The sequence below is a fragment of the Pteropus vampyrus genome, unplaced genomic scaffold (assembly GCF_000151845.1).
Source record: "Pteropus vampyrus isolate Shadow unplaced genomic scaffold, Pvam_2.0 Scaffold67, whole genome shotgun sequence".
Lineage (NCBI taxonomy): Eukaryota > Metazoa > Chordata > Mammalia > Chiroptera > Pteropodidae > Pteropus > Pteropus vampyrus.
Window position 1 is genome coordinate 1,242,997 of NW_011888848.1, and position 26,824 is coordinate 1,269,820.

General features: G+C 34.0%; 1 protein-coding gene and 1 pseudogene across 1 annotated transcript in view; both read left to right on the forward strand.

Annotated features, from left to right (window-relative positions):
• The window catches only part of COL25A1 (collagen type XXV alpha 1 chain), a 422,098-nt gene that overhangs the window by 281,771 nt on the left and 113,503 nt on the right, over nt 1–26,824 (forward strand). Inside the window, exons 6-7 of the mRNA XM_023531414.1 lie at nt 10,891–10,917; nt 11,067–11,093. Of these exons, the coding sequence (XP_023387182.1) occupies nt 10,891–10,917; nt 11,067–11,093 (54 nt within the window). The remainder of the gene's footprint in view (nt 1–10,890; nt 10,918–11,066; nt 11,094–26,824) is intronic.
• On the forward strand, nt 2,361–2,479 carry LOC111740739 (annotated as a pseudogene).

The window sequence follows — 26,824 nt, forward strand, 5'->3', positions numbered from 1 at the left end:
AGAGAGAGAGAGAGAGAGAGAGAGAGAGAGAGAGAGTGTGTGCGCGCGCGCGCGTGGGGTTGCATACAGTTAGAGTGCATAGATACACACACATGAAGTACAGATATACATATTCTATATATACATACAATATATGTATATATAATAGAATATTACTCAGCAATAAAAAAGAATGAAATCTTGCCATTTGCGATGACGTGGATGGAACTAGAGGGTATTATGCTAAGTGAAATAAGTCAGACAGAGAAAGACAAATACTATATGATCTCACCTGCATCTGGAATCTAAAATACAAAACAAATAAACAAAGCAAAGCAGAAACAGGCTCATAGATACAGCTCATAGATGGCTGACAAAGGGGAGGAGTGGGGGGAAAGTTGGAAAAAATAAAGAAAATATTTGTTCTTTTAAACCATAACCATCATTTCATTATCAACCCTAATAAAATTAACAGTAATTCTTCAATATCATACCCAGTCATATTCAAATTTCCTAATTGTCTCAAAAATGTCTCTTTACAGGTAGTTCATTTTAATTAAAACCCCAAACTCACATTGGACATTTAATCGCTATAACTCTTCAACCTCTTTTACTCTATAGTTGTCTTTCTTCTCTCTTTATTTTTTCATATCATCAATTTTTCCAGAACATTCATCCTATATACAGAATGCCCCCACATTATACGCTAGTCTAATGACTTCCTCACGGTGTTGTTTTACTTGTTCCCCTGTCTTCAGTATTTCTTGTAAACTGTCAATTCCATGAGGCTCTGGTTCAGGTTTTAGGGAGACTGTCTTATGAAAGTGTGTTGTACCTCCTAGTTCACTATATTAAGAGGCAGATAGTGTTTGGTTGATCAGCAGGTCAAGTGTGATTGGCTGGATTCCCCACACCTGTCACTGCACAGCTTTTACGTCGGTGGAAGATGGTTTCCTATAACAACTTTTTCACTGTGGATTGCAGACGGGCCCTTGCTGTTTTTTGAGCTGGTAAATATGTTCAGACATGTGCTTTAGAAAACATAATCTGACAAAAGTGTGTGGGATGGAGTAGAGTAAGGGAAGACTAGGAGAGGCTTGTAGACTAGTCCTGTTTTTTAGGAACATGAGTGCCAGCAACCAACATGGAAAGGTAGATTCAAGGGAATTTGTGGAGAATGAAATTGGATTTGGCAATAGAATCTATTTATGGAATCAAACATAATGCTGAGCATGTAGGCATGGAAGAGGTAGTGGTGTGTTTAACAACAACAAAAAAAAAATACGGAAGTCAGGAGTCATGACTGGTTTGAAGTAGAAATCGAGAAGCTTGGTTTAAGAATGTTAAGTTGAGCTGAAGATGGCATATCTTGGTTTCGACATCTGGTGAGCTGTTTTCCATTCTGGAAAAGAATTTAGGACATAAATCAGGTAATAGTTAAAGCCTTGAGGATATATTCAATAGCTGATGAAGGGAGTAAAGTGAAAAAGAAAAAAAAAAAAACAAAAGGTTTAGACACAAATTTGAGCAATCTCAACATTTATGAACTTTGTCAACCCTTTCTCCCCAAAACGCTGGTTTATTGAGTTTTAGCTTAGCCTAGGGTAACTCCTTTCCAGTGCCCTAAGGACTGGCTCAGCAATTTCCCTTCTCATAGCTCGGTTTTCTTCTTCTTAAGGGAAAGAAATGCCCCCAGGACCAATATGTATTTCAGCTCTTGTTACTTTATCTTTCTCAAAACCAGACTAAAAATATGATGTCTACTCTGTTACCTCTTTTCTCTTTCTTCGAATCCAATTTTCTTTCTTTCCATGACCAATCAATTATTTAGGGAAGTTAGGTAGAAATAGTAAGTATAAGGTAGGACTTTCAAATGAGGGAATAAAAGGCCAAGGCCACATTTCTTCCCCTTGACTTTAGGAGAGGGTGGATGAACATGTGTGGAAACCAAGGGGAAGAATCCGAGGGAACCGTAATGGTGGAAGGGGTGAGAGCAATAATAAGGAGCAGGGCAAGGTTGGGGAGGAGGCAAGAGGTGGACATGTACAATATGATCTTCACTCCACAGAGAGCGGAGGGTGAAGATACAGAAAAATCTGGAGCCAGAGAGCATGGTAGTTGTAGTAGGTTACATTAAAAAATTTTAATCTTTTTAGTCATCAGCTGAAAATGAAGGAGACTGGACTCTAATTTACATTGGAAGCTTGAGAATCATAGACATACCCTGGGATTCAGGCTCTCCTAGCCTCATCAAACAGTTGTGTTTTTCATTCCTTCTGCATATCTTCTTAGACTCAAAGGGACACCTTACTCTTATTCCTGTGTTGTGCTCAGTTGCCCTTTACAAAATCAATATTGTTCTATAAGAAACTACAAGTGAAGTCTACGGCCATGCCACCCTCAACGTGCCAGATCTTGTCTGATCTTGGAAGCTAAGCAGGGTCGGGCCTGGTTAGTACTTGGATGGGAGACCACTTTGGAATACCAGGTGCTGTAGGCATTAAAAAAAATAAAAGGAAAGAAACTACAAGTGAAGCAAAGAATCGAACTGATCTTCAAAAGAGGCTTTCTTAGGCAGCCTGGGCAAAATTATGTAGGGACAGTACTTAGGAAACATGCTGAAACAGGCGATTATAAATGAAGCTCAAGGTTTAAAGATGCATGTACCTCTGAATACATTTGAATTATATTGAGGACACAAAGAGTATTGTAGCATAGCTGACACCGTTAGCTGTAAAATCACAGGGGCTACTGTGGGCATTGAGAGAGCCAGTTGATACTTTCTTTCCACAAAAGGAATGTTTAGGATTCCAAGTCTTTCACCATGGAGTTCATTTTATTTGACCTCTTAAAAATAAGTTTAAAAATGCAAAGTTAAACAAAAAGTTCTAGCAATCCCTTAAAAACATTTAGAGGCAAGGAATGATGCTAGAAAGACGAGCCCCCTTGGTTTTGATCGGCAGGAGTGGTAATTTGGCTGTATTTAATTTGTATTGTGTTAGAAAAGAAAGCCAGAGTGAGCTTCCCCTGATTCCTGCTGTTTTATAAGCCCTTAACTCCATTGAGCTAAGCTACATCAGCCCTACTTTTGAGAGTCCTTTTTAAATGTTTGGTTTTGCTAAGTTTTCTTTTAGTGCTAGACCCCACTAATTGTTTCCTTATGGCAGCTGCTTATGACTTAAGACTGATCATAGGCACATACAGTTCCTTGTTTAGGACTGAAACTGATACCACAAAAGAGCTTAGAGTTACCATCTTACCACAGAAAATGCCCAGAAAATAATAGCTGTAAAAATTAGTTTTGTAATAAATGGGCTTGGTTTTGGTGTTCTAAATTTCGGTTTATACCTACCTCCTTTTCTGCTTTGTCTCTTAATCATCAATGCAAAATGAAAGGTGTAAAGTCTGAAGCTATAAATCTGTTTATAGCTATAATTCCCTTCCCTGGCTTAGCAGAGTTTGACACTTTAATAAACACCGTTCTTCTGTAGCAATGTCGAATCTGGTTCTTGTATAATTCTTTATGTGTCGCTGCTTTGAACACAGAATTTTATTGCATTCTTTTCTTTCTGGTGTTTCAGTTCGGTAAGAATTGATTGAGCACCTACTACATGCAAGGGTTGACTAGGTAGTTCCAGGCCTAGAAGTTTAGGCTTGTTTAGCCATTAAAGTAATGTGGCTGAAACTACAATGAATTTTTGTTTTGCTTTGTTTTGTTTGGTAATAGTTCCTGAACATTGAGGTAAACCTATGTTAAAACTGCATATTCTCCAAATGTTTTCAACCATCCACCTAACACATTTCTCACCACATTTTAGGAAATCACTATATTTACTTTCTTCATCCTCGGGTCAAGTATCTGAAAAAGAAATTTTATTTTTTGTTAAAAATTATTAAAAGTTTAAAATATTAAAAATATTAAAAATATTGAGTGTATGTATACTTAGTAATCAGTACTATTGGTAGATCAGACATTCAACAGATCACTTCATGGACAGTGTTTCATTTTAGCCAAACAGTAAGCATTATTCTCCCCATTTTACAGATGAAGAGATTGAAGTTCACAGAGGTTAATACACACACACACACATACACACACACACACACACAGGCACGCACGCATGCACGCACGCACGTACACACACGTACACACACACATTGATCTCTAATACATAGGAAGTTACACATTTTCACATCAGATTTTCCATAAAAAGTTTAAAATTTATGCATTACTATCTGAAGTTATTTACAAAGTTGAAAGTCTATAGTATAAGCCAAAAAAAAAAAAAAAGGTGACTTGAGAAAGAAATGTCCCTAAAAAATACATTATGCTAGTAAAGTGGAGAACTATATATACGAACTCAAGGTGGAGGTATATACTTGGAAGCACACATGCTCACATTTTAAATGGAGGTGAACCTCTGCAAACTGCATAAAACACTTTATTCACAAGTTTGGAAGGTTTTTTCACATGTAAATAGGTAGAGTCCCCATTTTTCAGGTGAACACTGGAAACACTATTGTTAATACTATTTGCAATATGATTTTCTGCTGTTTCAGATACCTGCTAAAAACCATGGTCCATATTCATTTTCTTCATGAATGTACGAATAAGAGCGTCTATCTTACTGGCAAAATGGCCACGTCAATGATGCAGCAAAAGAACAGGCAAATACCTCACAATCGGTAGAATTGAGGCTTCTATCCTACTTGGACTGGGGAAAACTGGATTTCCCCCATTTCTTTTCCTCCCCGGGAGACTGAACATTGATAAAGTAACATTTGCAGGAGCGCCTGAGCACAGACACGTCAGACACGCAGTGACCGCTGAGGTCGTGCTCTGCTCCCAGAGAACGGCCAGTACAGCAGACTCTGTCTTCTTTATCCTTAAAAGACTTAAGGAAATTATGACTTTTAAAAGATAAGTAAGCCTATTTTCATTTTGCAGTCTAAAAAGTAGAGGAAGGAAAATGTAATAAAGGTGTACTTTATTCGTAAATTAACACAGAAGAAGGATGGCCTCTGCCTGGTGGCAGCACAGTGTGGCCACCATACATCATCTGTGCTCCTTTTGCCCAACATTGATAATAAAGAATTCTCTCTCCCAGCTATTTCTGATTAAGTCAGCCAAAGCTGCCAACAATCTGTCTGGATTTGAAATACACCCCTAAAACCAGATTTAAAACTCTATATGGTTCACTTGGCTCTGGAGCTGCTGTGTTTATCAGGATTGAACCATCTTAAGGCAATGCTTTTCTGCAGATGCACTAAATTGTGAAATTTCGAATGAGCAGGAGTTCTTAAACTATGTTGATGATCTGTCCATGGCCACCATGTCCAATCTGTTAACTGGTCTTATTGGTTCTACCTTAGACATATGTTCTGAATCTAGAACTTTCTCTGTGTCCCTGTTGTCATGATCTTAATTCAGATCTTTACCATCTCTCTCCTGGACCAAGATAACAGCTTCCTAAGAAGAATAATATTCCATATTTTCAGAGTCCCATAAATCACGCTTGATCTCACTGTCATCTTGTTATGTTGATGACAGAATCCAGCCCAGGGACCTACGGATTGTGAGCCAGCCTTCCCAGATCTCTCTTTCCTACTATTCGCCAACTCCGCTCACACACCACTTATGTTCTTAACACTCTAAACTCCTCACCTTTCTCTGATAGCGATGTTCTCTCATACTTACGCATGTTCTTCTCTTCTTCACGATCTGCTTCATTCCTTCCCAGTCCCCGTTATCTCTGGCCAACTTTCAAGAGCCAGTTGCAATATCATCTTTTAAACTCCAGCTCTCCTACCTTCTTTCCTCTCTGTATTCTCATAACACAGTGTTTATTCCACTGTATAATTAAATTTACATGTCCCTCCTCCAGACTCGAACCACGTCGCCTGGCTAATCGTGAGCTGTAAATGCTTAGAAAATGAAACTTGCTTGTCTCATAATTCTATAGTAATGAAAAGATTAATCAGGAAAAGGTTGGTTATATTTCAAGAATAAAAATGACCTACGATTTTCAAGGATAGAAATCATAACCTCCTTCTTATCCCGGCAGCTCTGGCTGCCAAGAATTTCCAGGGTTTGTTCCTTTTTCATTTTTTTGACCTCTAGCAGAATTTAATTTTGTTTTCATGATTGCCATCTTTTAAAAATTATTCCCTCTTTGCTCTTGCCAGTTCAAAGTAGGCAAAATTTATAGTTGTAGTGAATGAAAGGCCTTTATTGGGACATCCAACCCTTATGAATATATCTGTTTTCCAGCTATAGTTCAATTACTTTTATGTAGATTGAAATCCAATATTTTCCTGAATCTCATTTATTTTGCCTCTTACTCACTGTGCTTTTAGTTTGGTTTTATCATTTAATTGAAATAGATAATGGAACATGGAAAACAAGCTAAAATCTTAGTTATTTGAATAGAAATAGATTTTTGAGAGACTGAAATTGGTATAGGCTAAGATCCACATTAAAGGCTTGGCACTAATAAAAAGATTATTACCATAAAGTCATTTGAATAGGGGTAATTTAAAATTTGTCACTGAAATTTTGAAATACTTTTTAGTAAATCAGTAATACTCTAACAAAACTCTAAAAGAAATGTTCCAACTACTGAGTAGTAGCACTAATAATAAAAACATTTTAGCAACTTTAAAATTTATGTAAATAAAGCTAATTATATAAAACTAGTTAGAAAATTATTTCAAATATATTTGTTGATTTTAGTGGAGATTCTAAAAGATCTGACTCCAGCATGCTAGACTAGACGAGAACAAGAATCCCAAAAGAATTGTATAAAACTGACTCACTCTTCACTTATTTATGACCACTAATTTTCCCACATTTACTTTTCGTTGACCTCAACCATGTTGAGTGACAAAGTTTTATCTTCAAATAGTTACTAGTCAGTCACTGATGCTGATACCTGCACAACAAACATGTTGGTGTAGTTGGAAGCCACAAAATGCAATTGAAAAATACTCTGTAATTTAAATAATTCATTAATTTGTATTGCCACCAATCCTTTAGTTAATACTAGTGAGTTTTTCTTTAAAGACGAAAAATAACTTAAATGATGACCCAGCTTTAATTTTAAAAGTTAATAATCAAAGAAACCTTTCTTTTATTTGTAATGTTTTGACTTAGAAAAGAACCATGGTTCCCAAATTTTGAAATATTATATGTATTTACTAAGGTAGCCTACATTTTTTCTTCACATTTAACCGATATTTGCAGTGAAGAAGGTCTAATTCAGAATGAAGAGTGGGATTTCCGTCTGAGCAGAAGAAAAACACCTGCCATTAATCCCAAGAGCACAAGTGGGGTCTGGAGTGTCCGAAGCAGGCACCACAGCTGTGAATGGAGGTTGACCTCTGCTTCAGTTCTGTCTTGAGCTGGCAGGTGCCAGGACGCCATTCTGTCTGCTCAGAAACTCTCCCTTCTGTAGCAGCAGTATTTATTGCTCAATTGTGAATGCAAATTTTCATGTGTTCACGAATTAAGCATCCTTGCTTATGGCAAACTGTCTGAAGAGCTCTAGTTGACACATGTAGCTTTGGCATTAATAATTGGACTTTGAGGGGGAAAAAAGTCATCTTTGTTCCCCACTGTAAAATTATTTCAGAAAAGCTTTGACTTCAAACACCTCATAGAACCTAACAAAGTGACTTTAGAAGACTGGTAAAGCGAGAGGCTTGCCCTTGAAAATCTCACCAGAAAAAGCAAATAGAACTTTAAGGAGGAGAAGCTTTTGGGAAGAAGGTGGGTTGAAAGCTAGGGAGGGGTCCACATTAACTATAAATGACTTTACAATAGCTGGATTTTCTAGGGGTGATTTTTTCTCTTAGTGCTAGTATATGGGGAGTATTTGACTCTAGCACTAGACTATTTAGCTCTTCCAGATCAGACTATTAAGCTTTTCTAATCAGCTTCGCCCACCGTATTAACTAGTGATTAGACCATTGCCAAACTCTCTGTAGGCATTCAACAAATGTGTATAAAAATAGAGTTAAATAACATGCTATTTAAATAAAAGTTAGAATCTCCATTGTATTTCTTAAACTCGATGGTAGGTATCTTCTCATTCTTTTCTTTGGATTGCCTTTGGCCCCACCAAAAATAAAATTCTACTTACAGAGTATTGGTGAGCATTTTGTGTGTGTTTTAAATGACCAAGTAAATTCATTAAACTTAATTTTACAGAGGTTGGCACACGGACTGTACTAATTACTCACTACTTGATTTATTATTCATTCATTAATGAAAACATTAACAAAAGCATTAAAAATTTACTGAAAACATTAAGAAAATTAATTTCCCTAGCCTACTCTTTTTAATGGCAAAATTATTTTCTGGGAAAGTGATAAGAGGATTTGTCTATTTGATTCTGTTATCTTAGCCCCCTCTTCCCCTTGCTGATCCCCTATAATTTCTCTTTCTCTTATTTTGAACTTGAGATCTTGGGACCACTGTCCCCAAGATCCACCTCTGTGGGAAATGCAGTTGGGAGGCATTTTGGAAGGCATCTGTTGAAGGCAGGCACAGAGTCATCATTCTTCCTGAGAATCTAGTGCTAAAGCTGTGTCCTAACACTTAGCATCCCAAACCACAGTTTTTAAATTCCCACAGGCAAATTTAAAATCCAGGCTAATTCACTTACAAGAGGCCTACCCATGATAATGTTTGTTTGATTTTAGGCTTATATAAAAGTATTAATATAATATTTTCTTTATTAGATTGGGAGAAGATTAAATGCTGCAACAGGTTCTTTGTTGATGGTAAAATATAGGAAATATAAGACATGATGTTATTGTTATTTCTAATTTTATGATAACCTCACAACTATTAATGGAAGTGCCACAACTGAGAATGGGAATGTGTTTGGTGCAGTTCCTCTGCCCCTGATACTTAAGAGGAGATATTTTAGTAGGCAGAGCATTCCTACATGCCCACTTCAAGTGACAGAAGTTTCCACTAAGAAGGATCTAAGAAGGGTACTTTGCTAGAACATTGGTTTTAATTTTGGTCTAGACTTCTCCTTGTCTCCCAGCCCTACTAAAAGTAAAAGTGAGACACTGTAGGTAAGTGTGAAATGTTCCAATTCCTCAGGCAGTCTGAGCCCCGAAACATGATTTCATTTTTAAGAGCTAGGGGGAAAAAAGTATTGATGCCTCTAGAATTAGTATTTCCTACTAGTATTTTCATTGAAAGGTAAATTAAATCTCAGTGTGGCTCAAGAATAGGTAGCTATGCAACAAAACAGAAATTCCTAAAAATATCCACATATATATGGTCATCTAATTTATGCCAAAGGTAATACTGTACTAGATTGAGGAAAAAGATGCATTTTCAATAAATGGTGTTGGATTAATTTGATATCCACATGTGGGAAAAAAGCATCTTGACTTTGACCTCACATCTTGCACAAAATAAATTCTCCATGAATTCAGATCTAAATACAAAAATAAAGTAATAAAGCTTTTAGAATCACCACAGAAGAATCTCTTCATGATCTTGGAGTAGGCAAAGATTTCTTAAGTGGAACACAAAAATAATTAACTATAAAGAGAAAAACTGTTAAATTGAGTTTTACTAAAATTAAAAATTCTGTTTATTAAAAACACCTTTAAGAAAATAAAAACATAATATGCAGAGAGAATATATTTACATGCTCTATCTCTCTCTCTCTCTCTCTCTCTCTCTCTATATATATATATATATACACGCACACACATATACATATAGATGTATGTGTGTACATATAGTTTTACAGTATGTAATATGTTGTATAATATATAAGGAACTCAAATCAATAGGACAACTCAATAGAAAAAGGGCAAAAGACGTGAACACTTTATGGAGGAGAATGCAAAGTGGCCAATACCTAAAAGGAGTTCAACTTAATTAATCACTGGGGAGATACAAATTAAAATGCAATATAAAACTACTGTACCTCCCGCCAGAATGCCTAATGTGAAAAAGATGGAAAATACCAAGTATTGGTGATGATATAGGGGAACTGAAGTTCTCATACATTGTTAGAACCACATTGGAAAACTATTTGACAGTATCTACTAAATCTGAACATATGTATTTTCTATAACCTAACAATATCACTCCTAGATATATACCCAACAGAAATGCATAAAATATCACTTGCCAAATGTTACTCCATACACATAAAAAGAAATACATACAATTTTTAATCAAAAGACAAATACTAAGATATTTATAGCAGCATTATTTGTAATAGTCAAGACCTAGAAACTCATGGAAAAAAATGGCCATCAAAAGTAGGATGAACAAATAATGGTTTATTCACACAATGGAATATTTTAAAGCAGTAAGAAAAATGATTTACAACTGCACAAAAAATTATGCATGAATTTCACATATTTTGAGCAAAAGATGCCAGACATTCAATATGATTCCATTTATATAAAGTTCATAAACTAATCTATTTGGTCAGAAGTCAGAAATAGTGGTTACTGTTGGTGGAGAGTAATGAAGAGGAAATGTCACAATTTGCATTTCTGGGTTTCTTTAGCTGGATCTACTTGCATAGAGAGGTGTGTTCAGTTTATGAAAATATATTCAGCATATAATATACTTATGACATGTATACTTTTCTGTATGTGTGTGTGTATATATATATGTATATATACATGCATATACATGTGGATATAATGATATATGTACATATCATTATACATTATACCATGTATGTCTTATATTCTAACCATATTATAATTATAGTTTAGAACCCAAAATACCTTGAGAAATTTCATTAACAGCTATATCTCTATGTCCTTTACATGAATCTTGCAACTAACCCTAGTTCATCTTTCAAGCTATAATGTGTAAAAATGTATTTTAAAAATGTTTTTTTTTTGTCTTTTTTTCAGGGTCCTCCTGGTCCAAAAGGTGATAAGGTAAGAATACGAATTGTAGAAACAAACTAAGTTAGTGGAAATTCATATTGCTATGACCTATATACTATGTTTTATTTTGATCTTTTTAATGAGCATCATATACAGACTTAGTGCTAAAACTACTATCATCTCATTTTTCTACCCTACAGGGAGAACAAGGTGATCAAGGACCTCGGGTAAGTTGTATTCTTCCAATCCTGAGTAGAAAATTAGTTTTCAGCTCCAAACTTATTGAACGAAGATAGTTCTAGCTTCATAACTGCCTTTGTGTCACATAGTTTCATAATAGCTGGCAAAAATACCATACTAGTTATTAGTGAAATAACCTTAATAATAACTAATGTGTGTATCTCGTTGCATTATCTTAACTTGATACCTGTAACTAGAACACTCTACAGCAAATAATAGCCTTACTGATTAAGGACCAGAATTCCTACTAAGAGTCAACAATAATACCTTTTCAATGGCCATTGGGTCCTTCAGACTTACATACAGCATTTTGCCGTATAAAGGCCTTGTGGATTCCTATTGAATTTGGCTTTTTTCTGCAGTTAAATTTTATGTGCTATCGCATAAATATGTTATATTATACATGAAAATATTAATGCACTTTATATTTTTATTCATCATGTTTGACTAATACTTATTTGAATTTCTTATTTTTTTTTATAGATTTTTAAGCAAATAAAAGGTGTTATATAATTTAGTATTCCAGGGAGGAGGGACATTCTTTTATTCCTCTCAGACGTGGCTCTTTTAACCATTATAACACAATGGTGAATGCTTTGTTGTTACCTTGGTAGTGCCAAGTCCTCTGCTTCACATCTGTGCCTTATTACCCAAATGTTCAGACATACTGTTCCAATGATGTAGTGGCTCTGTGCAGACATACCTCTCAATTTTCTCATGTCACTATGCACAAAAGCAAGTATTTGGTTGAAGAGAGTCATTTTTTTACAGTGGAAAAACACATTTAAAATTTTCAGGTTGAAAACACAATTGTGTAGAATTTTTTTGTTACTGTGCATAATAATTCAATTCACGTATATACACCGCAATAGAGCTTTACTTGAGAAGTTTGTAGTCTTATCTCTTTTATATTTATTAAACAAGATAAAAAGTTATGCTTTTTATCTTTTCCTTTCTGTTCTTCATATAGAAATAATGATTATGCCTCAGAGCATTTCATTTCTCACGGCAGTTATCCTAGCTGATGACTAGCTTCAAGCTAAAAGCTCATCTTATAGTTGAGGAGATTAAACATCATGATATATGTCATGGATGTGAATGAAATAAAATTCTCATAACCTTAAATGATTAGAGTATAGCCACTTACTTTGTATGTGGTGATTATTTCACATGGCATGTCTCCATGTATTGAGTATCATTTCTTTCTACACGTAATATCAAAATCACTCAACTTGCCCTTTCCAGGTAAGAGAGAGACTGTTTCCGTTCTGAGAAATCTTCTTTTGGCAAAGGAAGTAAAGGGGTGGTTCACAGCTTAGCTGTCATCAGTATGCATGCAGTCCTCATTTTCAAAAAGGTGTGTTGGCTTTCATCGTTCCAAAAAGTGATGATTGATTATAAAGCTAGGCCAAATTTTCAGGATGAAACCTGACACTGTGTGAAATTCACCTGGTTTCATGTTGCATTACAAACTAAGACTTGGACCAGGTTTCTTGGAAGCTTGGCCAAAGTTCATGAACTACTTTGATGAACCCAGACTGCCTTTCATACAGATTTCAGCCAGTTTTCACACTGACTGGGGCCAAGTTTCACACAATTCAGGGGCCATTTAACATTTCGGGTGGAAAGTGGCAAAAAAATGATCCTATTTTCCCCTGGATTTTGTTTTGTATTGAAGGAATTTGGATTGAATTAATAATGCAGGACAAATCTTCACAAGTAAAAATCTAAATGTCCTGGCAAGTACACATGAAAGAGAATGAGAACCTACCAAATTGCCTGTCTTTTCTCAGATTTCTGATTTAGAGACAAGGCAGATCGCGTTCAATGCTCTTAGCATTTTATAAACATTTCTTTCTAGTAAAATAGTATTAGCTACTGATTAGAAATTTATTATATCAAGATAATAAAATGATTTTTCTGGAATTATTCCCAGAAAAATCAGAGTAAGTTAGAACTGGAAAAGTCTTCAATTTCATGAAAATTAATTTTACCCACATCCTCTATTGGCACTCTATTCCAGCTGGTGTGGATGGAGACTGTCTTTTTTTTTTTTTTTTTTTTAAAAATTTTTATATTTTGAATACCCTATCTTTATCCTATCGAAGATTTTGAATTCTTCTCATTATCATTCATTTCAAGTAATTTATTTCTTTTCATAATTAACTTAATAATATGTCATTCCATCATTTCAGCTCTTTGTTGGCTGACTTTCCGTTATGGGATCTATATTATTCCTTGAATATCAAGTTCTTTTATTTTCTCTTTGGCTTCCTAAGTTTCAAACAGGAATATATTAAGGTGTAATATGTGAATCAAATTGGGAAAAATTGAAGATAATTTAGAAATTAAGAAGGTGATACTATCTTGAAACTCTTGGACATATATTTAGCAATGTATATTGAGCATCGACCTTGTTCAATATTCCATGCTTAATACTATAGAGACTATATGTGTCTCCACTTTTCTCTTTCTCTCTTCTGCTACCACCAAATTCAACCTGCTACATCTCATGTTCTTGATTACTGTGGTAGTCTTCCAATCAATCTTGCTTCCATTCTTAAGCCTGTATAATCCATTTTCTGCACAGCAGCCAGAGAGATCATTTTACGTTATAAATTGGATCATGTTACTCCCCTGTTTTAAACCTCAGAATGAAATTCAAACCACTTTGCTTGGCCTACACAGACCTTCAAGATTTGGGCCTTGTCTACCTCTATAACCTCGTCTCACACTGGTCTTCCCCTCCACCCACTATGCTCCAGCCATGCTGTGTTTCATGTGTTTTTCAAACATACCACACTCACTCCAACTTGATGATGATTTTCTATTTGCTCTCTTCTGGTCTTCTTCTGATGGGGTTCTTCTTATCATTGAGATTTCATCTCAAATACCTCCTCAGGGAGAACTTCCCTAACTATCCAGTCTAAATCTGAGATTATCCTATTTGTTTATTTATTTACTTTCTTGTTATCTATAAAATGTGTCCCTTCTTGAAATGTAAACTCCAAGTGCATGGTCTTTCTTGTTCATACCACCATCACCTAGAACAGTAAGGGCTCGATAAATATTTATTGAATGTTAGAATAGGATGTTGTTATATCATTACTACCCTTAAGGATCTGATAATCTCATGGATGCCTGAATAAGAAAACTATATGTCTTAAATAGCTATGCCAAGAGATGTTAGAAAAGTGAACATTCTACTATTTTAATAAACACTGGAGACTGGAAGAGTTGTCCCTTGAGCTAGGACTTGATAAATGAGTAGTCTTTAGAAGATAAGATTAAGAGCAAGACATTACACATTCCAAGAAGAAGAAATGGTACGAACAATATTAGGCAAGTAGAAAATGACAGGATTCACTTAAGGAACAATAATATTTCATTTACCAAGGAAATAGGTTAAATATAGAAAAGTTATATAAGGCTAATTTTTTTTTTTTATCAAAGTTATATTATGGGGCATTTTGAATATTTGGTGTGGGGATTAGGAAGCCATTGAAGATTTTTGTATTCATCATTTGATGTGTATTACCACCAGACAATTTGGCGTTATTACCAAATGTTTTTTTTTTGAAAATATATAAAATTTAAGAAATGTCCAACTGTAGAGAATTTTTATAAGATTATTTGAATTGAACTGACAAAATATCAGAGAAAGCTCCATGTTTTCTATGGGAGTTAGAATATGAGTTTATTTTTCTCACATAGAGAAGTTCAGAGAAGGCAGTAGATGGTGCTATTTTTATAATTCAATGATGTTACTATGGAAGTCTCTGAATCTCTTGGCCTTTCTCTCATGGTTGAAAGAAAGACTTCATGTCCAACCATTACATCTATAACTATATCATCTATATCTATATCTATATCTATATCTATATCTATATCTATATCTATATCTAATCTATATCTATATCTATAATCTATATCTGTATCTGTATCTGTCTAATCTATATCTATATCTATATCTATATCTATATCTACATCTATCTAATCTAATCGGTAGGGAAGATAAAGGGAGAAGCATCCATATTAAGAAAACAAAAATTTTGCCATGAATTTCACAGTGGCCTTCTATCATGTCTCATTGGTTAGACTGTGTCACATAGTTAGCTCAAAGCTGGAAGTGAACCAAGGAGAATGAGACTGAAAAGGAAAGTTGGATCATCTCACCAGTAGGGTTTGCCATAAGTACCAAACAAAAATCTGAACAGAGAGGGAAAGCCAGAGATGACACTAGTAGAGGAGAAATTGGTAAGAGACAGTCTTGAAGCAGAAGGTGGAAGATGAGGGTGGAATTGTGGCCAGGTTAAGGTTTAAAAAAAAAGCAACCAGGGAATAAAATTAAAGAATATTGAGATGAAAATTTAACACAAGCCTTGGTGCAAATTGGACGTAGGAGCTGAAGTTGAAAAAGAAGATAAAGAAAGGTCTGAAGTTTCTGCCTTTGCATGATAAACTTGGTCAGGAGAAAGTTAAGAGGATAAATGATAAATTTAATTTTATTTATGTTGAATTTGTGATCCTTATATTTCACTTGAATAATGTAGCAAACAGTTGGAAACATGAGACTAGAAATCTAAGGTGGTGTCATAAATGGACGTAAAGGTTACATAGCCAAACTGCCACAGAGTAAGCATTGAAACCTTAGGAATAGAAAATGGTGGGTGGAAGAGTGAAGCAAGAAACGCTTTAGAAATATCCATATTTAGGGAGTGGGACAGGAAGGGAGTCAGCAAAAGAGAGTGAACACTCAAAGAAAAACCAAGACACTAAAGGAAGAATTACTTAAAAGAAAGGAGAGCAACAAAATGTTCTTAATAAAAAGAAAACCACAAGGATGAGATCTATAAAAAAAAAGCTTTTAGATTTGGTATTCTGGAGTCATGGGATATCAAGGGAATGCATTTTGTTAAGTAGTGAAAGTGAAAGATTGCAAGAAGTTAAAAAGGTAAATGGTAGGAAAGTTGACTTTGAATACTGTTGATGGCATGTGATTTAATGCAGAAGAAAGTGGGCTTTTTGGCATGAGCTTCCTGTTAGTGAACATTGAACCCAGTTCGAGCTTACAACTTTAGGTATAATATAACAACCATATATATCATTTGGTTTTATTCTACAAGACATTGACTGCTAGATTTCCACATGTGAATGCATCCTGACGTTAGCATTGCACTTCCCTCCTTGCTTCTTGGTGAGATGTCATTACAGATTTACCATTAATCTTTAGTTCATTTTTGCAGTCGAAAATCGTGCTTCAGCAGTTAAGCCTTTAGGCTGTATGGTCAGAATGGTGCTTTTTCTATGCTGTCAGTCACCATGCCCATGATCATTTTTCTTCATTTCATCCTTATAGATTTGTATTACAGAGTTTTGAGGCTATGACTTTACCCTATAGTCAAACAGAGATTGGAGACTTGTTGTATGGGGGCTGTAGGGCCATTCCTAGACTAAATGATTGTTGGACTAGAAAATAATACCTTACATAATAAGCATAATTGCTAATTACTTAGAGCCTTACAACTTGCTGAACACCTTTGTAGGTAAGTTGGGCACATCATCTCTAAGCCTTATTCAGTTCATCAAGGTAGGTAATCAGGAATGAAAAATAAGAAAGATGAATGCAGTACAGTGAGATGATTATATTCATGTGGGCTGGGGCAGGCCAGACAGGCATCAAATTCCAACACTACCACTGTCTGTGTCTCTATGGTTATGAAAAGAATTAAATAAAATAACATATAAAAAATCTATACTAAATCCTCAACAAATCATAGCTGATTATTCACCTCATTTTTCACGTGAGGAATCTGTGGTGAAGTAACTTGCCCAGGTTCATGTAATTTTTAAGTGATAGAAGTAGAATTCAGACCTAGCCATCTCAGCATCTAGTATGTGTTGTTCCTAGTGGATCAGGCTGCTTCCCTGTCAGTAAGGTAGTGATTATAGTCATCAACTTCAGTGTGAAACAGTAAGGATTACAGAACTATCTATGGCTCAGATAAAAACAAAAAATTATGATAAATAGTTTATTCAGTTCTTAAAACATGCCAGACACTTAATGAAGACATCTTATTTCAATAGTCCTATGAAATATTTACTTTTATTATTTCCACTTAAAAGATGAGGAAACCAAGGTTTAGAAAGTTTAAATATTTTTTCCAAGGTAACTGTCCCATTCAGTAGCACAGCCAGGGTTTCAGCCTAGGAATTTACGGGTTACATTTTCCATACATTCTCTCTCATTTATCCTCGAAAGTAACTCTGTGAGTTAGTAGCACAATTTAATATGACCTCTTTTTTTTCTGATAGGATTGAGCTCAAACAAGTTAAGTGACTCGTCCACATTCTTTCATACATATCTACCAAAAGACAATGCTGGGACTCAGACCCAGATTTCAAGATCTTCTCTCTTTCCACAATGCCAAGCTGCCTCTATATGGCTGCTAGGACCTTCACAACTTAAGATTCCATGCCTCTGTAAATCAGACTGAAAAATCTGGGGAACACAAATGAAAATAGGTGCATCTTTTTTCTTTGCACCATGAGAGTCTTGGTCTTTATAATCCATGCACTGTCAACCCTCCAGAAAAAACGAATGAATGCTGCATAGTGATACCCTAGAATCTGTCTACATGGAACACAGGGAGGCAGGGCAATGCTGACCCCCATCCAAGGGACATCAGAGTACCCAGTTACCTTGTTATGATACAGTTATGCTTCTCAGCTCAATACTGCCAATTTGAAAACTGTATAAATCAAGACCCTGGTATATTTACTATTAGTGATTTTTTTTTCTTTAGGATAACCAGATGAATGAAGTCTATTTTCTGCTTTTCATAATGCTGTGTTTACAAGTTTTACACGATATTTTTTTTTATTCTGCTTTTAGTTGAGTCTTTCTTTTCAAAAGATTGAATTATATTTCTTGATTAGGACCTGAACATCAAGTATAAAAGACTCAAGACTTTTAAGGACTTTCCCATTGCCGTCTGTACCCACTACAACTACCACTATCTCTCTTCATTATTAAAAAGGACGTTTTGCTTACCCAGTTCATAAGAGCCTCTGCCCTCATCATGAACCACAGCCCCAGGAGTCACAGTGGTACCCGAGGCTTTGATGTTGATGGTTCATATCTCTTTTCTATATCTTAGTGACTTAAAAACATAGCCTTAAAAATAAGCAAAGCTATTTTAATGTTTAATACTGTCTTTTAAAATTAGGGTATTATGTTCTGAAATTGTGGCAAATTTATTAATCAAACTTAGACAATAAAATGAACAAACATTATGAAATTATCTTTTGACTATATATTAATCTTCTAATCAGTTGGCTACCATCACCTTGCCAAATAACACAGAACCCTGATAAAGAAAGTTTTAGTGGTTATTGGTCTCAACATCATCAGCCAACAGCTGGTTTTAAATGAGTCCTGGGCTCTCACAGTTTCAATAAGCCACCCAGGAGCTCTGCTTAACTATTTTCATAAAATTCTTTTCTCTTTCCAGTGTATTCAAGTAAATTTTCATAACAGCTGGGACTACGCAAAACTAATAGCATCTTAAAAACATCTTCGGCAAGACAGATTAAGTTCCAAAAAGGAAAGCATTTAGAAGTTTATTTTATTATCTTAACCTTTGTTGACTTGAATGATTAAACAGATTCTTTGGCTCTGCTAAAGCAGTTAGGCTTGGATATTAATTTGATGTTCTTATTTATTTAACCCTTGCCTTTCTCTTTAGCCCTAATGAATACACTGCTCATTTGGTACTGAATGTATTGCCTGCAAAAAGGGAATTGCTATAACACAATGAAAATAAATAAATTGTGAGAAAATTATTTTAATGCTTTCCAGATTCAGAAGAAGTTGGCATGGAAACAGCAAGCTTGTTAAAATTTGCAAACGTTCTTGTTATATTTTATAATCAGAGCTCTCTTTTGAGTGTTCTCTGTCATACTTCAAACCACTAAGAGCTGGTATATTGAATTGAGCCCCGGAACATTTGTAAATTTGTCCTAATGTGGGTCAATTAAAAAATAATTATCTTTACAAACTGTTGTTGATGTGTAAACAATATATCCTTTGGAATTCAGTGTTGTAAATTATATCTCAGTTATTGGTTGTACCGCTGAGCTCATCAAGTAAGAAAAAGAAGAGATTTTTGAAAAGGTTGAAGAATGACTATCTGTTTTACGTAACTTTAAATCTTGTATGTCTTTGTCTAATGTAAAAGATTATATACGTAAACCTATAAATATAGTAATCCAGAGGGGTATACTTTATAGAAAAGATTTGGAGTAAAAGTGAACATTTTGTAAAACCATATATTAAAACAGCAACAACAAAATAGTGGAGAGCCTGAGATTTGAGCGCTTGTCTGAGAATTCTGTTAGTGACTGCAGATGTATTAAAATAAAACCAAAATCCAATCCTAAGCATATTTTCTGATAAGGAATTCTGGAGAATGATGCCAACCAGTTTAAATAGCCATTAGATTTTCTTTCAGTGTTTTTAATGCAGTGACCTTTGTAATAAAATAATTATTCACTCCATTTTATAAAGTAAAAGAAAGATTACATTTGTCCACACTTTTGTATTCATTGCTTATATTAACTGCATATTCTTTTTTTTTTTTTTTTTACATGATTTATATATCTGGACATATACCATACAACCTTTACAGGCTAATATGCACCATTTCATGTTTTTCTTGAAAATGAATAGAATGAAAAATTTTAGATGAAAGATAATAAATGTATATATTTTAATAATATCATTCATTTATATTTCTTTTTTTGAATTTTTACAAGTGCTGCTTTCTGTAAAATATTTTCTAAATAATTTAAAGAATACATTATATATTAATGACCTCTCAAACACAAAACTATACAGTTTTTATTCTCTTTGTCTCATATTTAAGCAAGGTCATTTTCACTTGGATTAAAACACATCTTGTGTTTATTAATCCATGTAATGTGGAGTTATCATTTGCATTATGCCTGCAACTGAAGCATGTAATAAAATGTGGAGGGAAAGATAGATTTGGGGTGGATGGTTTTCAGTGTTATAAAAGGAAGAGAAAATAGGCCTCTAGATAAATATATTAAAATCTGTATGTGAAATGGACAAAAATTGAACATCTACAATAGTTGGTAATATCTATGAATAATAATGCAAATAGGAAATACAACCATTTATAAGCAATTTACACTAACACAATCCAATGTAATTACCACCATTCCTTTTCTATCATTCTCAAATGCAGAATTATAGTTGCAACAAAAATGTTAATGAAGTGGATTAACCAAGTAGAAATCAAGAAAGTATGAAAGAGTAGATTTTTAAAGGTGCATTTAGGATTTGCAGAAGGGACTAGAATGCAAGTATATATTTTTGATTCTCCCCTTCAGAATGGGAGGAAAAATGGCTTATGCATTGACAGATCATGTTTAGGGAGAACATTTCCTGTAGTTCTGAATGAGATGGATCTCTGGAAAGTCATTTAGTGCCAGACAGCAGCGTCCTTTCATAAGCATACCTACACTAATGTGTCCAGCAGCTCCTCATAGCAGACACAGCCTGTAAATCACAAGTGGCAAACAGGACTGGCTTTATAGGGGAAAGATGTTAGTTGCAAGGTCCTACTTCAGATGCAATTCTATAGCAACTTTGGAAGGAGTCAGGAAGCTTTGATTCTCATTTCTTAGAAGTCAGTTAAATTTTGTTTGAAAAATGTTAATATTAAGAGAAACCCTTATTGACCACTAGTTTTTTTAATGGCACAAATAAATTTATGAATGATTTAACCCATACACAAATAATAGTAGCAGTAATAATAATAATAATAGTAATAATGTAACACTATTTTTTTCATAGTTCCACATGCCAAGAAAACTTCTGGATATTTTTGTCATGCTATTAACTTGTGAATCTAGCATGAATCTGTTGATAAGGGAGCCTTAGTGATGGAAAAGGTGACATCAAAACTCTCCAATGTAGCATTTAAAATATCAAAAAACTAGCAACATAAGATATTCTTTCCAGGACAGGAACTTTAGTTAGCTACAGGCCTGAAAGAATTCATTAAAATTAAGAATTAAGATAAGAAAATAATGATAAGTAAGTGGAAGGAGAGAAAAATTGGCATGGCTGATTGTCAGTGCTGTTCCGGCTTGAAGCCTGTGGGATGTGAGGTGAACTAGCAGAAACTAACAATAACCATAGGAAGTTCAAGGGAACCAGCAGGTGGTAGTTGCTGCCTCATTCAACATTTCTTCAAAAGAATATGTCAGCCTGAACATTCCAAGTTTATTGACAGGTGAGGAAAAAGTTTAAAAGGACACTACCAAAATCTTAATTAAGAAAATATTCAATAGTTTGAAAAAATATCTGTATTCCTTGGGCCTTTCATCAGGTTTATTTTTAGGAGCTGAGTTAATCTATTTATCTAGACTATTAAAATTTCAGCCCCACCTTGAAATATCTCGCCCAAGTCTTGATCCCTTTAAGACTCAGAGGAGGTCGTCACTGTGTGAGATTTTTGGGATTGGAGAAGGGAAATTCTTCCAGTACGAAGTATGGAATGAAGGTTGGGACTGAGGGAACTGTGTCCAAACCCAAGACACACCAAAGAATCTGCTAAAACATGTCTATTGCTAAATTGCCTGTGCTGTGCTATTTTGTCCTTTTCAAGGTTTACAAGTTGTTTCTCATATTAAGAATTATCAAACACTTGCCTTTTTCACAACCAATCATTTAAATTATTATACTACATATCATTCTGTATGTAGGTGTTTGTACAAATATCAGTTCTTATTAATGGAATTATTCTCTATAGATTTTTAAATACACATGTATGTGTGTGAATATTTATGTAAAATTGCAGTTGTCTATACTGTCTTAATAAAACAGAGTTCTCCAAGAGTATAGGTTATTATTCACATACACAAGATTTAAACACATACAAATATGAACCTACTTTTGTTTGTACTCTAAATCCTAATAAGAAAAGATAGGCGAATATTCAAAGCAACTTGAGAAGTTTTTTTGGATTAAATTGATATGGCTTCATTAACTGTTTTTAAAAAGCATACTTTTATTTAGTGTGGCATTTCAGAATTGCTTACAGAGAATGTAAATTAACTTTTAATAATTTAATGCTTAATTTTTCTTGTTTGTTTTATTTGTTTGTTTGTTTGTATAATTTTTCTTCTCGTGTGCTTAGCCTGCAAGGAACACCATTCACAGTGTCTTTTTTTTGCAAAGTTAGATGGAAACAATCATGGCAACAGTCCTTAACTGTCACATCAGCCGTTGGCTCCAGCTTTGCAGTAGAGTCCACTGACTGCATTTTTTTGCAATAACTCTTAAGAGACAAATACTTACTGATTTTTTTACATTTCTTTGATATTATATCTCTGTCATTTAAAAAAATTATAATCCATGTGACAGTCACTATCATTTTGATGATGAAAACAATAATAGGAAATATTTAACCTTTTAATAATACGTTATTCTTTCTCTGCCAAGTAGATAACTACTATGTTTAAATTAACTTCATTCCCTACACACACCACTTTTATTTTCTGGCATAGATAAATATATAATATTTCTACTTTGACAAAATAAATTTTCTAAAGAATTTTAAGTGTTAGGATGTTCTAGACTATAGCATTATAAAACCATTCTATTTTTTGCCTTTTTTGCTCAGTACAAAATTATTTTTCAGTCTTCCAACCTTTTGTTTAGTAGTCATTCACAGTTATTCAATAATTTTGTAAAAGGAAATGAATTTTGAGGAGTTACAGGAAAGAGAATATCTGGAGATCTATTGGACATTCTGGATTTGTTCATAAAATTAATGTAGAGATTTACAACTTCGCCCTTCATTTTCCACTTTTAGGCAGAAAAGTCAAACAAAATCGAAATGGAGAAAGCTTGCTATGTCACCAGTACAATGTTGAATGTTAATGCTGTAACTCTACACTGGTCTGTGGTATTACTTCCACTTTGGAACCACATAGTTGTAATAAAATGTGTCAGAGAAGAATGCAAAGTTTGAGTCATGCTATCTACCCAGAATTTTATATAGTAACTGTTATAATAACTTAAGGTCTTTAGAATATGTCAAACGAAATGGCATGTGCCAACAGGGTTGTAGTTTGAGAAACTGTCACAACTTCTATGGGATATCTTTTTGGGGTGGAGAGTAACACCCTTGGTTGTAGCAAGAGGAGGGAATTTAATGTCTTCATTTTTTCTTATTTTTGAAATGTGTACACATTTTATGCAATCTTCTCTTTATGTTTTGGATTCATAATTCTCATGAGGCAGAGTAGAGGCTACAAACTGGTAGCCTGTGGGCCAGATTCTGATAGTAGATAAGTGTTATTTGGCTTTCTCAAATTAGTTGCTAACATTTTAATATTGGGCAATTTTACATAACATCTAATTTTTTATTTCCCTTGGAAAATTGGAAGGTCTGGCACCACTGGGTATATATTTTTATATATATATAATTTCACTCATCTAAATCTGAATGGAGTCTCTGCTTTAGATGGAACATGCATGCTGTGATACACACAGTGACATCTAGCCAGCTTCATTTATTTACATATGTGCAGCACTGTCCCTATTAGCATTGGAGTTTACAGTACCTGAATTAGATATTAAGATGATTTTGTTTCTGATATTATGATGATAAATTTCATCAAAATATGCAGACACACAGGTAACAAAACTACCGATGACATTATTTTCTAGGAAGAATGCTTGCTACATAATTGCCTCTAACTTAATTACATACAATTTGTTTTTAAATTACTTAGAATTTTTCTTACACTGATGATTCTCAACCTGTGGTGCTATTTTTTTATTGGTATGCAAAGTCTGTTCAAAGGTTAAAATTAATACTAGTTCAAACTTGGTAGTTTTATATCAAAATCCCAATACAATTTGTGCTATCTTTTAAGAATTTTATTGAAATAGGAATTGTAGAATAACAGAATTAAAAAAAAAATTCTCCCAGTTCTATATAGAATACAATAGTTATTAAACAACATGAAAATAATATTAAAAAGATAAATTTTAGTCCTTTAGTTATGTATGTATAAAGTTAGAAACAATAACATTGCTTGGAGGAAAATGCATCCCTAAATTTCAGATTTCCTCTAGAATATTTTTTAAAAAGTGTTTATCTTGGTTTATTACTTACGATGATAGAGCTTAGACATCTATACAGGTTTTAGTTAAAGTTCATAGATACTTAGAATCATAGTATAAATTTAGTTACACATTTTTTATTGGACCTAAATACTTTTTTTTATACTACGTGTCAGTGTACCACTATGAACATTCATGTTTTTAGGCACTGTATTTTTTTCTGGGTTTTTATTGTTGTTGTTCTGGTGGTATAGTTGTATTAATGGAAACATCTCCCCTATATTTCCAACAAAATTGCCCTGAAGGGGCACCAATAAAAAAACAGTTCATGAATTGTTTAAATTCCTTTATAGCTATGTTGACAAATTTTAAGAAAAGAACTAATTTGGATCAGTATTATTTGAACCTTTGTCCTCCATGGTATAAAAATATTTTGAAACCCGGTTTGTATGAGTGCAACAAATACAACAAATACAGAAGTCGAGGGTGTGGTCCAAAGGATTAAATAAAGATAGCATAAAAAGGATTCTACAAGGTAGTATATATTTTCTTTTATGGAAAAGAGTTGTATGTATTCGAAACACTTTTTTTTCTTACAGTGTTTTTAACTGTGTAATAATATAGAAACTAAAAATTGCCTTTTTATTAGAATTATAAATCCTTTTGGCAATGCCAGAAAGAGTTTCTAAATAAATCTTGATTGTCCTATTTTAAAAGGGTGGTGAAAGGGAAGATAATATGGGCAAGATAAATTCACTTTTTGCTGTGAAATTCAAATTTTCATTTAGAACTGCGAAAAAAAAAAAAAAAAAGAATCATTTTCACAGCCAGCCAATAGCCTAAACAGTTATATAGGGTAGCCTAAGCTCATGGTTTGTGATTTCTATTCAAACATCTCTAGTGGCAAGGAGGTCATCCTCTTACGCAGCAGGCTATTCTCATTATAGACAGTTCTAAATATTACAAAGTATTTTAATAATTCATTCAATAAATATTTATTGTTCCTTCTTTTGAATCAATGTCCGCTGTTTTCTATTTTCTATACATTTAGTTTTAGTCCTGCCTTCTGAACTAATTTCTCTTCCACATGACAACTCTTAAGTGATTTTATGGAAACACTGAATGAAGCTCAAGGTTAGAAAGAACCCCAGAACCCTTCTAGTCCAAACCTTCATTCACTACATCCTTCAGTTCATACTGGCCAGGCCTAAGCCTGAATATACCCTGTGGTGGTGGTGGTGATGCAGTTCTGAGTTTATTTAAAATCTTTCTCATATCCCATCTCATTTTCTCCTGCTCCAACTCCAGCTTCTTCATCCATTCCTTAGGTGACAGTTTTATGTCTTCTTACTCTCCTGGTTATTCTGTGCATACATTCCTGTTGGTCTATGTCCTTCTTAAAGGGAGATGCCCAGAAATTAAATACATTAATTCAAGTACAGCCTGGCTCGAGTGGAATATCACCTACTTGCTTATGTTTCTGTTTATATTAATATAGCCTGGAATTAGATGATCTTTAAATGACATTGGCAGTCATACCATATATTGATATATGTTTATTATCAACTTAAATTCTAAAGTATTTTTTTTCACTGTTACTAACCCTTAGCTCTCCAATTGTGTTTTTATATAGCTTGCTTATAGGTCCAAAAAAAAGTTTCTTACTTTTATTCCCAGTATGATAGATCCTGTTGGGATCCTTTCTGGAGTCTGATTCTGCCATCCAACAAATATGACATCTCTCTTTCTGTCCCATTTTCTGGATATCTGAGATAGAGATATAGAAGCAGATCTGTCTGTCTGTCTGTTTATCTGTCATTTCTATCTATCTATCATCTATCTATCTATCTGTCTATCTATCTATCTATCTATCTATCTATCTATCTATCTATCTATCTATCTATCTATCATCTATCGAGAGAGGGAGAGAAATCATTCCCAGACCCAAAGTTTGTAACCCACTGATACAGATGGTGAATGGAGCAAGACTGAGAACATAAACTATGTGAGCAGTTAAGCAATATTGCCTAGGGTAAATTGTTCAACCAGTTATAAATACACTATTTTCATTGGTTTTTCAGTTCAGGTTTCTCAATTTAATATCCAAGGATAATATAAGAAACCTTGACATACTTCTTGTTGTAATTCAGTTATACATCCATCCACAATAATCATTTTTAAAAAGGAAATAAAGATCGTATTTTTAAACTGCACTTTTTTTCAAATTTTAACCAATAATCCTTTTAATAATCTATTCTCGTTTAGACTTAATGAAATTTTACCAATATGTCTGTATTTTGCAGGACGTATCTTCCTTGTTTTTTCTTCTATTACTCCTTTTTACAGCTCCTGAGAAATGATCTGAATGGTTTGATTTTTCTTTTGCACATATTCAGTATTTTGAAAGTCATTTCTTAAGGCTAAGAAATGACTTATTTAGATTCCCAAAGTTTCTACTTATAGTTTCTTTACTTTTCTTGACATTTAATACTATCAACATTTGTGCCATTTTTTAATCCAAATATTTATCTTTTTCTGCTTGACAGAATT